This window comes from Haliaeetus leucocephalus, unplaced genomic scaffold (genome assembly GCF_000737465.1).
Source record: "Haliaeetus leucocephalus isolate CR32 unplaced genomic scaffold, Haliaeetus_leucocephalus-4.0 Scaffold848, whole genome shotgun sequence".
Lineage (NCBI taxonomy): Eukaryota > Metazoa > Chordata > Aves > Accipitriformes > Accipitridae > Haliaeetus > Haliaeetus leucocephalus.
The window spans coordinates 18157442-18173082 of NW_010973284.1; the positions used below are offsets into that span (position 1 = coordinate 18157442).

General features: G+C 38.3%; 1 protein-coding gene across 1 annotated transcript in view; it reads right to left on the reverse strand.

Moving 5' to 3' along the window:
- Positions 1 to 15641, reverse strand: part of DPYD (dihydropyrimidine dehydrogenase) — a 342314-nt gene that overhangs the window by 67229 nt on the left and 259444 nt on the right. Inside the window, exon 19 of the mRNA XM_010582763.1 lies at positions 1116 to 1258. Coding sequence (XP_010581065.1) covers positions 1116 to 1258 — 143 coding nt within the window. The remainder of the gene's footprint in view (positions 1 to 1115; positions 1259 to 15641) is intronic.

Sequence of the window (15641 nt, forward strand, 5' to 3'; positions counted from 1 at the left end):
CTTCTGCTTCCAGAGATGCTAACTGTGATGTGCATTAAAAAAAACCCAACCAAACCAAACCACTGAGTTGGCCTTTTTTTTTTTTTCCTCTGAAACATAGCAAAGAAATGACTAATCTCAGCAGTCACCATAGCTATGCAGAAAGGATGGTCACACTGATTCCAATTTTAATGTCAAAGTGAATTGTGGGAATGAAACCACTCCAGTCATTCCATGGAGTGACACAAAGCTGATATCCACAGGATGCACACCTGCTGTTGTCTATGATGGGAACTACAGATAAAGGGGATGAGTAGTTATCAGAATATAACATATAATGGAATAATATAACATAACCACCACCTGCTCCTTATCAGCCATTCTAACATATATGCTGCAATGGTGCCCTGATATGCCTAGTAGAGCAGGTAAAGGGCTGATTTCCAGCCAATTTCCTGGTGCCCATAACAGGCCACCAAGGCTTCCTTCCATGACAGGGACTAACTAACCATGCCAGTCTGGCCAGGACCTCAAAACAACCCATCAGGCAATGTAAACAGCCTCAACTACTGCCTGCAGTCTGACACCTCACTCCAATGCAATGGGCTGCAATGCCAGCACCTCATGCAGGAGGCACAGCTCTGTACCTCCTGATCCAATAAACATGCTTAAGGGACACAGATGCCTGGATAAACAAGAACTACTTTACACTGGCTCCCAGTGGGACCAAAGTAGTGCTCTTTGAAATCCCTCTCTCCTTGAAAAGGCTCTTTGCAGAAGACAAAACCCGAGAATAAAGGAAGATCAGATAGCTCAAGGTTAACTCTGTGTCAACCTTGTGTGTATGACAAGGGAGAGATGGTGAAAGTTTAAATCCTATAGGTCAGAGAAAAAAAGTGATCACATACTCATGGCTAGCCTTCTCCCAGATTAGTATCCTGACACCCAAAGTTTTCTTTTGGCAACTCCTCCTCCATCTGAAATGAATCTCTCTTAGCAAGAAGCATGAAGTTAAAAACATGAGAATTCCTGTCAGTGGTATAAAACCCTCACTATCCTAATGTTTGAAAGGAAGATACATTATGGTTTTAATTACAGTTATTTTAATTTTTATATTTTAAAGAAAGAAAAGGTACCTGTAAAACAGAAGCCCCACTGTGCAGAAACTGCAGCCCACTTTCAGCAGAATCGATGCCTCCAGTTGCTAAGATGGGAAATCCTGGGAGAGCACGGGCTATGGCAGACACTGCACGGAGGGCGATGGGTCTAATAGCATTTCCTGCAGAAAACCAGAACATTTTGTTAGCAGTGTCAGAACACACCCTGATGTAATTTGCACATCCCTCACAGTAGGAACATTGGGAACTAACATCTAATTCTGAGATGCAGAGGTTATATTCATTTACAAATTGACACCAAATGGGTTTCAAGTGGTATCAATACTTGTAAAGTATTATGAGTTTGGCTGAAAAAAAGAAAATTGCAGAAACATTTGGATAAACATTGCAATACTGGCTTGAACATTTTAGCTGATGCTCAAAATAAAGATTAACACTGTCTGAGACTTAAAGCAATACTTTACCATACAGTACTCTGTAGACAAAGAGATCTATGTTTCTACATAAAGAATCAGGTTGATTTTTTGAACATAGATGTTGTCCAAGAGGGAACATCTCATTTATTTATGTGTGACTAAAAATTGTTTAAAGGTGCCATTTCACTGCACTTGACATTTCATATATTATTTAATGTTTCCCCTTTGGATGTTTGCAGATTCAGATAATCCTTTAAGTAAGCCCCCTTTAACTATTAACACAATAGAAGCTCAAAAGAATAAAGTATATTCATTTATGGCTGTATCTCCAAGACTGGAGCTTGCATTTTCAAATGGTATGTAGAGGTTGAGTCAGACAACTCACTGCTACATTTAGAGGAATTATGATTAAAGTCACAATACACTGCGTCTGCAATGCATCTGCTTTGGCTACATCCTACTGATGGTATGCAAGTATTTAAAATATGCATACAGATGCTGCTCATTAAATGATGGATAGCATAGACAGCTGACACTTTCAGTTATTTATTTTTTAGGCTAGTTGGGATTTCTCCAGAAAACTCCCATATTCCTAAAACCTCTACTTAATTTAGAGAACCTTTGGGGTAATTTTCTGTTACCATTAGACAACAATACAGTAGTGTAAGGGAGGGACACATCTCTCCCAGAGGAACTGGCTGGCTGTCAACCTATGCAAGGGAATGGTGTTGTTTTTTTTTTTTTTTTTTTTTTTTTTTTGTACTGTATTAGGTAACTTGGGGAAATACCATGAACCTGAAACACTTCTGAACACTCTCCATGGGTACTGTTATAACCTTTAAAGCTTTGACCTTCTGCAAGAGCAAATAACCAAACGGGAAGAAAGAAATAAAACCAAAGCAACAAACAAAGCAAGAGGAAGAAGAAACCACAATTAGGAAGTGTGGGAAAAGAGCCCATGCAAAAACAGTAGCTGCTGCATCACCACACCTCTGCTTAGAGGCCTGACCAATATGCTCATCTCCTTCAGATGAAACTTCTTCTTGAACCCAAACAAGCTGTGTTGCCATTCTTTCCCCACCCTTTCTGAGAGAGAAGCACTGCAGTCTGCTGGATTTTTAATCTAAGAAAGCCTGTAGTAAAGGATACGTTGCTTTTTTTCAGGCAGCCCTGCCTCACTGAGCCCAGCACCTACCCTCCCTTCAGTGTCCCCATCAGTGCTTCCTCTCAGGCAGAGTTTTACTGGTCTCTGCGAAGGACCTACTATCGGCTCAGGATTCTGCTCTCTAGAAAGAGCCTCTGCCTTGCTAGTGCATCAGCTAAGACCTCCCCGGTCTAGCTGGAAGGGTCAATGAGGAGAATGATCCCACACAAGTTCAGGCCATAAAACTTGTCAAGTTTTGTTTTAAATAGGACAGCTGCACTGTCACTTTGACAAGGAGATGTTTTTTCAAGGTAATTTTCCATTACAGAAAACTGAAATTTGGTTTGTCTTAACCATAAAAATACTCTGTCTTCAGCTCACACTGCCTTTTGCAACATACCACTGCCCCTCACTGTAACCCTGACAGACAACACTGAATTCACAGGAGACCCTGGCCCATCACTATTAAACACATTCACACCCAAAAGCTCAGCTAAGCAGTCTCTATCAACACCTGCTCTGGATTCAGCACAAAATTATCTTCTTGCGCAATGACAACTTCTGCTGCCTCAGGATAGACACCTTCTCATTATATACTTAATACAACACCTCCTCCTTCTTCAATAGCTGATCTCTGCACCTGAGCAAAAACCAGAATACTTGTTATCTGATCAGACAGACTCTTCCACCCGCCATCAAGACACACCACATGTTCTTCCATGCCCATGTTAGGGATCAGGACTACTCTCAGGCTTTACACAGGTACTTCTTGCTAGTTTAACAGAGACTACATAGAGATACAATGTTTTCAGCACATAAACTTTCATTTGCATAAATGGATAGCCTAACCCAAGATGCACTATCAGCATGTTTTGGTGAAAAGTAGAGCCTGGTTCATAAAAATTAGAAATCTCACAAAAACTGCCTTAAAGAATCTAAGATCACACCAGAATAGATCACAGAAAGGAGCTGGAGCTGAACAGGAACTTTCCATAGGACACTAATGACTATTTGCCATCATTTGAGCTAGATCGATTGTAATGTGTTTGAAAGGAATAGAATGATTCTCTGAAAGAAGATGACTGCTAGTGACCAAAGAGCAAATACTGTGACAGAATTGATGGTCCAGTCTTAGAGAGAGACTTCAGACAAAAAAAATGGAACCATGCTGTTTGCTCTCACAGATTTATGGATAAAGCCTTTTGGAGGGCATACATGCCAAGATATACACTACACAGCCAAAACCATTGAAAATAATCTCATCAAAAAACACTAGTTCATGAGATTCTTCAAATATTCAGTGTTTGAAATTGAGGCTATAGGTAAGCATCAGACTTGCTATATTGCTTTCAGGCACTGACACAGCTGCTCCAGAATCTCACTGTGATGAGGTAGTTATTTTTCAGAAATGTGAAAGAATACAGACACTGGGAACTCTGAAATCACGTGGCTAGAGGGAAATCTCTTCCCAATCTGCATGAGTTAAAAGCTGACATCTGCCTCGAGGCATGAAGGTTTATATTCTTTTAACCCCAATGTAACTCTGAGAGTTTGCATTCAATCAGTTTTTAAGCCTTATTGACCCTTGACCTTAATGGTATCTTGTAGCAAAGAGTTCCACAAGAAAATATTGCCAGAATAGAACTGTTCCTTTCTTCAGTCTGATTAAATTAGCCACCTTCTCACTTAAATGACTGTCTCTGTACAATGGTCAGTAGAGGAAAAGAAGCAAATGACAGTTTATTTAAGCTTTCAGCACAATAGGTAATCAGAAAGGCTTTCATTCAGCCCAAAGAAATCAAGCATATGATTTGATGAAGCCTAGCAGAGATGGCAATGAGACTTAGAATTTATTATGGAACACAGGTACTTTTTAGTACTAGCTGCACTTGATATTCATAATTTGAGTTATTACTTACATTTGGTGATTAGTAAATTAGTGATAAATTGGTACAACTGCAAAAGTATTCCTTCATCTATAATTCACCCAAAAGAATTTAAAAACATTTCAGGAGTTCTTATGATGATGATGATGAGTGTAAATAAATGGCTCTAATGACAATCAGAGGGTTGACTGAGGTGTCACTATTCATCCCAGCATTTTTTTCTTTAGTCTACAGAATACGGAACAAGCACATCAGAAGGTGCAGCTATTCTCTCGTGCATTTCTTGATCAACAGTTCAGAAGCTTCCCCTTCTGTAGTAAAAGCTGCTGGTCTGGAATACAATGTGATTTACTTGTGATAGAGATCCTACTGCCTAATGAAATCGTGAAACAACCTTCCAAATCAAAGCCAGAAAGAATACAAACAGTGATGTCAAGCAATTAAAAAAAAAAAGGCAAATAATAATAATAAAAAAACAACAAATGAGCATTGAATTTGACCTAGAGTCTCTATCTTCTTGCATTTTCATATGAGTACCACAGGAAGGTAATAAATTCTGTTATAGAGATTTGTGGAGAAGGAGTTTTTAAAAGGTTGAAAGAAAGGAGATTTAATGCCAAATTTTAAAAGAGCTCTAAGTAGTAGAGGGAATTTGCAGAATGTTGTCTGATAAATCCAATGGTATTTAAGAAGCTGAGGTCCAAATCCAGCATGCATTTGAAAGACAGCTCACATGTTAAGAAATAAGCATCTACCACATACTCTGACATGTTGGGACCTGTAATTCCACTAGTTAAGCACCCGTAGCTGGGGAAACTGCTGATATGGTACTCTCTTGATAGTAGCATTACAGCTGCTACCAGAATCTAGATGTGGCTATCATTTACCTTGCTGTAAAATAATGAGATTTAATAAACAAAGTCCATTTATCCAGACCTCAAGCAGGGGAGTGAGATTTGAAAATGAAAGACAGACAGAAAAATATCTGGTGGAGATGACATGCTACTCTATGTTGAAAACTACTCTTTCAAGTCTCTCATTAATTATGGAACAAATAATTGCTATTATATAAAGATTTAAACAATGAAATAATTATATGATGCAAAAGTCCCTGACCTTTTTCTTCTTTTTCATGCCTTAAAACGAAGCATTTTGGTTTTCTCTCTCTTTTTTTTTTTTTAAAATAAAAAGTCAGATTTTTCGTGACTATTAGTCAAGGAAACCCAATAGGCAAAATACAACATGAAGAAGAAGCAGAACATACGTCAATCAAATCCCTCATCAGCGCAGGTAGGCAGAGCTGCCCTTGTCCTCTGAGGGTAGCAGACTGATGACAAACTTATGAGAGGTATTATACCTACTTACTTGTTTGATTGTTTATTTTTCCTTAGGAAGTAAAAAAACCTTTACCAATGCCAGAAGACACGTTTTATTACAACTTCATAAGTCCTTGGAGTCCCCAGAGGACTTGATCCTGTCAAGCACCAAAAAATGTTCACTAGATTGAGGCCTGAGAGCCAAACTTAATACCTTCTTCAAGGAGAAGCCTGGCATTAAGCTTCAAGCAACCCAGTAGCTTTGGAAGTTCCTAGGAGAAACAATTCAGATCTTGATTCCAGTGATCCACCAATGGGGAAAAAACCTGTCTCAGAAGTCTTGAATACTGGGCTACATTCTCACTGGCAATACATTGCACCAATGTGGTAGTTTAAAGTCTTTAACACGTATTTGCAGCAGCTCTAAATGGGCCTTTAGGTAAAGATGATCCAGGTCCATAAAAAAACAGCCAACAGAACTGAGGTGAATCAATTCAGACTGATAACACTGAGCCTGAATCTTGAAGCAGTCTGAATGGTCTTTATCAAACTCTGTCAACAAAAAACCCCAGATTTACAAGGAAAGCAAACTCTCATACCTTTGGTTAGTAGGTGACTTAAAAGCAAATTTGTGTATCTATGGTTACTAGATGGAACAAAAATGAATTTGGGTCATAATTCTCCCAATTCTGTGCATTGAAAAGTAAAATTAATTTTTAATTTACATTATATTATATTACACTGCAGTTCTTCTTTACGAATTTAATATCAGATTTAAACCACAGAGCCTAAATATTACAAAGAAAAATTAGCTGATACATTTTTTTTATTAATAAATTACTGATAAAGTCTGTGCTGCTAAAAAAAATAAAACCCCAAAATCTAAGCAAGATCACCCTCCCTCCCTCTGTAAATACATTCTTGGAAGACAGCTGACATTGTTATCTTCCTGACTGTTAAAATTAATGAAGCTAATGACAAAATAAGCCAATGACAGCAAATATTAGACTTTGGTGAAAAAGCATTACATAAGGGAATTGGTCTGGGAAAGCTTAGGCATTGTAGATGATCAATCCAATGCTGCAGGAAGTAACTGGATAAGAAAGTTTGGGGATTAGGAAAAAAACACAGAAAACATAATTCTTTGTTAAGGCATTTTGTGCATAATGTGTACGCTGCCTAGCACTGGTGATCAAAGTACTTTATACATGTATATATATATATAAAATCTGCATATGCAAAAAGTCCAGGGAAATGTGCAGGTAATACACAGTTAATTTGCATTGCATTCCTTCTGATTGCAATTATTCTACATGTTCTTTCTCTCTCCCACCTGTAGGTGGCCACCATAAGCTACACTTACCAAATAACTCATTAGCAGGGTTTTCAATACTGTCATATCCAGATAATTAGCAATTTATTTAAATAACCAATTTCTGTGGAAATAATTGCCATGGAATGCCCTGAACCTACTTTTTATAAACTATAATAAAAGTGTTAAGATAATCCCTGACATTTGCAAATGCCATTAGTTCACCTTTCCTTTTGATAGTGCTATGGTATTATGTTTAAACAATTACCCGATAACGCGGCAGTTTAATGAAACAGCATAGCAGGCACATCCTTCAAAATGGCCAGAGAATGCATTTATATGCAGAAGAAAACCCAATGAATAGACATGTTTAGAGAGAAAGACTATCCACAGCTGTTATGAGGTCCCCAAATAGGACACACAATATTCAGTGCACTAAAAAACATAGGGAGTGCCCAAAGACTAAGTTCAATATGGACCTTGCCACAGCTTTAATGGTGCACAGCCCAACACTTCTCAGGATCCAGACAAGACTCTTTCCACTGCTCCCTATCTATTTCAGCCTAGGCAGTCCTTCTGTCCATTACTACTCATACATTAATAGCCATTTGCCAAAATCACTAATAATAATGTACTATTTAGCTAGGCTCTGGCTATTTCCAACCAAAACTTCTAATTACTCATTTACCAAATGGGGCATTTGAAGAAATATTCATTTAATGGGATGGCTCTACAACAGTTAGCCTCTATCTTCAAAGCAATGGCTATCTAGCGTTTCATTTTATCGACAGTTTGTGAAGGGTGATGCGCCAACACTACCAAATCAATGGCAAAGGTTCTGCTGACTTCAGTGAAGTCAGGACTTTACTCCAAGACTTTACAATAATGTAATGGATTCTGCAGATTTGAAACAATTTCTATCTCATTGCCATTGCTGGATCCTGAAACCATGTCAACTGACTGCATTCTACTAATTTTTGTTAGCATATCATGACTATCTATGACATTTATGGCTTGATAAACTGGTGGTGTGTTAATATTTTCTCTGATAATTATTCCCCCCTTCTTTTTTATTACAAAGTTTACTTCTCATTTGATTCTATTTGTGATACCTATGGGTTTGAGTCCAACCTGTGACTGGAAAAAAGAAGTAATGATTTTGCTTCATGTCTCCTTCAAAAAAAAATGGTATCAAAATAGAAAAAAAAAGGTGGAACTTTAACAAGCACAGAGAAAAATCAGTGTCCTGCTTAGGATTTTTTTTTTATCATTTTTGGACTCATACTAATGATTATTTATGCTCTTTCAGCTGAAAGTTCATAAAATCACCAGAGTTTTCATTCAATAAATGTTTAACAGTCATCAGAGACTTATCTCAATTAAAAAGGTTAGAATCAGAGAAAGAGAGAGAAAAAGTAAATTTTTCTTATCTGTAAATATTATTTATCCAGGAAGACCTGGGGGAATTTTCACGCATACCGAACTTCAGTAGGAAAAATCAAGAGGATAGATACAAATTGTTTTGTGGTTGCTGCAAGAGCTGGTTAAACATTTTCTAACAAAGCCATTCTCTCACTGAAAACTACAGATCTACTAAAAATCGATGCTTCTGGTGATCTGCATGAAACCTAGCAAAGCATTTTCTGTTGCAATTTATCACATGTTCATTATTTAATTTCATTTGTGCTTTCTACTTTGGTTTGACTTGAAGCTGGAAATTGCCTCACACCATGCTTTACATGTTCTTTGGTTGGCTTGGTATGCCCTTTCTTCTTCCTGGCTGCTTCGCCATTGCTCCCCATCGTGACTCAGAATCTGAGTCACGTGGTTTGGTGCCATGGAGGTGAGCACAGTGTGCTGCTAAAGGAGGTCTGGCACCTTTTGCACTGCACTTCTCCACTGGGCCAGTACAAAACTTGCCTTTTACCAAGAGAGTGGTAGTGCTAGTAAAATAAAACAAATAATGATACAACAGTAATGATAAAATAATAAAAGTAGTGCTAATAACTGAGGTACGCTCCCAACATAACACAAGGAAAAAGATATGCGAATTAGACCAGAGTAAAAGCCAAGGGACAGTCCGTCTAAGAAATATTGCCCAGAGTTACCAGACAAGACCGTTGCAGCCATCACAGAGGGACAAATGAGTTCCTGCCAAATTCTGCTGGGCAATCCTTCCCCCCAAAAGTTGCGAGTTCTTCACTTTAACACACGGTAGGTCTCGCTGCCCATTTATTTCAGTGGAGAGATAGATGTTTTTAACTCAAAGTCTAGTAAAAGTGTTTGTGGCTATTTACCCAGAAGCTTACAGATTTGTTCAAAGGCAGCATTGCCTCTGTCGGCTTCAGATATAGCACTACCTTTGAGCTGGTTTTAACCTCCTTAACAACAACAACTGCCACGGTCAACATGACCATGGTGCCAGAAAGCGGGACGTGCACGTGTGTCTATGTCTGTGCCTGAACTTCAGTGCATGCGTAACTCTAACCATACAAAGGCAATTTGTTATATCTAAGGTCACATTGGAAGAATGGTGACTGGCTGCTGAGCAGGGTGCTGAGGTTCCTACAGTGTATTTAAAAATAAAACCATTACTGAAAAATGCAGTATAACAACTTCTCAGGTTATTTACAAAACCTGAAGCACACCTCGTACTGTTTAATAACCACTTGTCTAAGAAGTCCATTACAGAAAGGGAGGCAGAGCTTATGGAAGTACAGCAAAATAAATAAACCAGATCTAGATATCTAGAAGCTCAGATGAAGTATTTCCTTCTCCCTTTACATAACTCCAGATTATTCTTATCCTATTTTGAGGTTTATCTATTTTATTTTGTCTATCTCTCTATTTTATCTATCTCATCCAGTTGCTACTGTCTGGTAATATACAATTTTATGTACGGATGTATTTAGATCTATTTATAGATACATAAAATATATTAAAAATATGAAAGCATGAACACAAAATTTTTGTGAAACAAATTACTCAATTTCAGCAAAAAATACTGTATTTGCCTGTGCAATAGTGTGTGTGTCTACACACACATCTACCATATTATTATTACATATCTATATAATCTGTGTGAGTATATATACACATGCACACTCAGTAGATATATTTCCATATTCACATATACATAAAACAGTGGATGACACGTCCCCGATAAAACCTGTTATTTCAACACTTCAAGTGAAAAGTGTTAAAATAAATGGCTCATCACATACAATGTGTTAAAATAAATGTTTATTTCAACACTGTGTGTATCATAGCCATTTATTTCAACACTTCGCGTTTCTCAAGACTCACACAACCAAGAGTAGGAGAACTGATAGCTATACCTAAGGTAGTTGAAGCACTCATCTGAGTAGGAAGTTATTTGACAATGTTCTTTCTCCCAGCAATAAATGGAAACTACCTACCTTGACTGTTCATGGGGATCTGCATGTGTCTGTAAGCTGGTGGGCTGTATCATTATTTGGAAAGAAGAAGGGCCATTACCAGAGTCTGTTGAGGTATTTGGAAAGCAAGATGCTGCTACCAGGGTAGGGTTGGGAAAAGAAGCAAAGTACGGGGGCTTTTGACAATTTCACTTTGCAATTTTGCAGTTCGACACAAAGGGATCTGGGCAGACAGACACTCATGTGAACAAGAGCAAAAAACTAGAGCTGTTCATACTGAAGGCTGGAAGGGATGTGATTTTTGCAGGACAAGACAACTTATAACCTGGTGATCAAATTATGAGTTAAGAGAGAACAGCTGGGTTCCCACTCTATCCTGCTGAAAATAGTTTCTTGGGAGGATTCTTCAGCTCCCAAGACTTGCCTTATTTATTTTAACACAGAACCTGAAGAATCTTTGGAGCAGAAGCTTTCCAACTTTAGGTGGTCTCTAAAGTACAAATACAGTCATAGGGAGCTTCATGTTGGTGCGTTTAGATTAGCGTCAGCATCTGAACTTGCTCTGACAGCTTGGACATTACATTATATGCCAGTGTTAAACTAGCATAAGTTTCTTTCTCTGCCTTCTTTTGGGAGGAAAGCAGAAGCAGCTCCCATTCTCTGGTAGCTCCCACTGGAGCCGGAGGGCACTATGCCTTTATAGATCAGTCTCTAAGGCACAGAGGCAGGATGAGGATGAAGAAATTTAAATAATGCACAAAATATGCACAAAAACTTCAAAAACTACAAGTCCCCTCTGAGCAATATTTACCACTAACTTGCCTGCAATGTTTTCTTACAGCTTTCCTACTTTGAAAAACTCTCAAAGCATGATTAGAGATTGCCTAGGCCCTAGCAAGACAGTGTGGCCTTAAGAAGATAAACACTTGGCGGGGAGTTCTCTTTTCTTTTTCTTGTACTTTTTCTTCCCTGAGATTGCAGATCTGTGTGCTGGCCTGGACAGAACACAAACACACAAATTAAACTAACGAAATGTTAGCAAAGACTTTGCAACCAGCACACCCTGTCAGAAGACTGTTTTGCACCCAGACAATGAAAAATTGAGACCACAGTTTCATCAACCCACAAATAAATTCACTGCCTCAAGCCAAGCCACTGCACAGTGCTAGTTGCCTATATTCAAACATCTCTCTTCCTGTAAAGTTATCTTCCCCCAGTGTCACCTTTGGCAGATAAAACACTATAATCATTTTGTAGCAGAATAGTGTGCAATGCAATGAAAGTTCTCCAGAAAAAAAAAATGTTTTCACCCTTTCACTTTCTTCAGATATGATTAGTTCCAGAAAGAGGAGGTATCATCACTCCTTTGAAGGCACTGTAGGTTATAAGATTGGTCCTCAGAAGCTGGCAACATATAATAAAAGTGCTTCATTCCTAAACATCAATCAGTTTCAAGAATGGCAGTAGCTCACAGAATAGTAATAATGGAAATATTCGGCTAATAACTACTATAGACATTAAAACACTATATGACAGATATGCTGTGCTCATTACAGAAGAACACTTTCTTATAATTACGGTTTTATAACTAGGTACATAAGTTTCTAAATATTTAGTTCCTTATACTTTGGTATTTTTGTACTGAAATTTATATGACAGTACTTAGTTTCCCATAAAAGAAAAGGCCCCCTCCACTCCAACAGAGAGTTGATACCTTGGCTTTAGCTGAGACCTTGGCTGTGCATGCATGACAATTTTAAAGAAAGGCTTTTTCTTGTGTTCCTTCTTTTTAATAACCTTCACAATTACAGGAAGTTTCATGCCATTTCTTTAGCTGAGAGTGTACAGCAAGCTGAAGAGTTAATGCCTTAATGGAAAGCAAAATAATAGCATGTCCATGCTGTGTAAACTATTTGTGGCATAAAGGAAGCACAAACCTTATTTGTGGAGGCCTTTATTAGCTCTGGATATATTATCGAGGGTTGGTAATTAAAACATGGTTACATCAGTCCTGCTTGTGACCAGCCACACAACTCAATGCTGATTGCAAGATGAAATTATGCACCTGTATCATAACTCTGCTTTCTGCATTAATAAAAAATAACAGCATTAATAGGCCTAAATACTCATTTGTTTGATGTATTCAGAGCGACATAAGGGGATGCGAGGGAAGTTAGTGCATTGCTCTGTCAGATCATTTTAATTGTTATCCAGTGAGGGCAGCTCAGAGGGTAAGGCACTTAATTTATGTACTTGCTCATCGCCTTGGCTTCCACTGAAGAAAACTAGTAGCAACACAATTCCTAGACTGCGTTCACTGGTCTTCAGTGATCAAAGTAAAGGCCAACAAACTGAAAGCCAGGGGCCCACAAAGTGTTTGTTGATTTTAAAACACTGATCAGAACACATGCTGCTGCTGCTAAACACATACCAGCAATATTTGGCACTTATGCAAAGCCTTCTAGGAGAGGATATCCAAATGCTATACAAAGGTATAATATTTTTGTCTCACAGAAGAGAAAGGGTGTAAAGGGAGGCCTGGAAATCTGTGTGTGAAAAGAGCAATTCCACCTGAGCAGAAGACACAGCAGTCAGCCCTCCAGGTCACAAATCCCTCATCCCTTGTTCCAGGATGTCATATTGCCCTTTTCTCTAAAACTGCTGGTAATTTAAAGGAGACCTTTTTAGAAGTATGCTTTGTAAATCAACTCAGGCAGTCTCCTCTTAGAAGTAAATTACATACTAATGTCCTGAGCACCTTATTCTGTGCATTTTCATGGATGAATTTTTATGCCCATTCAAGCCACAGCCTCAAGCATGGGAATATGGCTGTTCACAGAACTCTACAGGACTGTTGTTGACTGTTGCTGCCACCCATAAAGGAATTACGTTCTCCTTCCCTCCTATTTTTCTCTAATCTAAAATAAAACATATCTGAAACACTTGATTCACTCTGGGGGCAGTATCTTTGGGCAAAACTGGGTTGCCTAATTGTTCTTCTTGGTCACGCAGAATTATTAGGAATTCTGGAGGTTATTTTAAGCTATCAATGTACATATGAAAATGAAGAGATCCCATTTGCATGAGCTATCGCTGACATAATTCTGTGTATGGAACACTCAAAAAGGAAGACTCACAAAAGCATAAATGTTCCATGTGAAACTCTAACACATCTGTTCAGCACTGAAAAGCCAGCATTTAAGTCCAAAGCGCTAGAGAGCTGAGACAAGTGCATTTTTGGAATCAAAACAAATGCTGGTAATTTAAGAAAATACTATGAAGCACACAAAGACTGTACAATGCCATATGTTGCACAATGCATCTGGTAATCAATTTAGTGTATATGCCAAATTTACTAGAAGCCCAAATAGGCTTAAGTTCTTTATTCGGAAATTCAAAAAGTAAACTACAAGCATTATAAACATGGTGTACTTACAATTAGAAAAAAAAGTGGATTTTTCTTTTTACTTACAGAACACAAATAAAAATTAATCTCCTGAATTATATCCCATAATGAATACATGTCCAAGCTTCACTTTCAATCAACAGCTTTCACAGACTCACAGTCTTAGGACACAGTGTGTTCTACAGTATAAAAGATATCGAAGGTTTGAAGTCATGAAAGTTTTATGCTGTCATTTGTGATTCTATACACAATACATTACTGAAGGTGTCATCAAACACAGATGTACAAGCAACCTTGCATGTATTGTAGTCCTAAATGAAATATGAATCCACAGTTACAGTATTAAAAATACAGTAGAAATCCCTAATTCAAGTGGACATTATCACCTATAAAGCCAAAATGAATGGTGTAGGATAATAGTTTTCAGACTTGGGTTACAGTGTCACTGCAGAGACTTGAGCTGTGTTAACTCACCAAGCTTGATCTTGCTTGCCAGAGCATGCTCGTCAATATTTAGCTCCCAGGGAGCATGTCACGAGTCTTTACAAAAACTAGCTTAAATACAAAATACTATAGCAGCTGCTGTGATCCTTTTTCTAACACTGAGATTAAATTGCTGAAATTTGTTTTGAGCTTTTTAAACCAGAAGATGTGTGTCATATACCTACTGTAACAAGAATATAAGAAACAGCCAGTGCTGTTATTAGGGCTTATTAAAATACAGAAAAACACCAGATGCTTTACATTAACTGTTTGGAAGATATTTTAATGTCAAGCATACAAATATCACTTTCTTCTGTGATATCAGATTAGAAAACAGACTGGGCTAAAATAAGATACATCTGTGTTTTCAAAAAAAGAAGTCTAACCTGCACCAGAAAAAACTGAATTATTTACTTGCCTAACCACCAGAATTTCATTACAAAATGCAGAAACACACTATCTTAGGCATTTGACAGAGGTACCTAAATTAGGAATATACTAATCTCAAATTTCTGATGCAGTCAATGGAGCTAGAACAGAACCCACCTCTGAGAATGCCCATCTCCTTACAGTGATGAGGTAGAAGCTTAACAGTCTCCTAGTGAAGTGCCTGAAGTTCAACAGGATAACCGTTAGCCGTACTCGGTTAGCACATCAGCTCACAGCTGCCTGTGAGATCCCTGACAGTGAGTGCATATCACTAGCTGTATTTTAGCAAGTCCCTGGCCTCCTTGGGGACAGTGGAAGGGCTCTCAGACACAGAGGTGTCCTGGTAGTAATGGCAGCTCATGAAAGCAATGCAGGTAGCGTAAGAAGAAGAGAGTAAAACTACTGCCTGCCTTCTCCGCCCAGCAGACCTTTGGCTCAGTGAATCTTATTTATGGGAAACAGAGGGAAACAGCAAAGGACATTGGAAAGAGCCTTGGAAGAAGCCCAAGTTTGGAAAAGAGATTGTAAGAGTGACAATTTTCTTTTATTTTTGAAGACCCTTTTACCACCCCACACTATCTGCCTTTAACAGTAAGCTGGGGATGTTCTCAGAGCTGTAAAATAGCGAGCCCGAAAGAAAAGAAAAATAAAGACATTGGAAGGAAATCTGTGTGCCAGCCCCATGCAGAACGGAACTCCTTCCTAAAATTCCCCTCAACAAGATGAAGCAAGACTTGGGATGACTTCCCTGCCT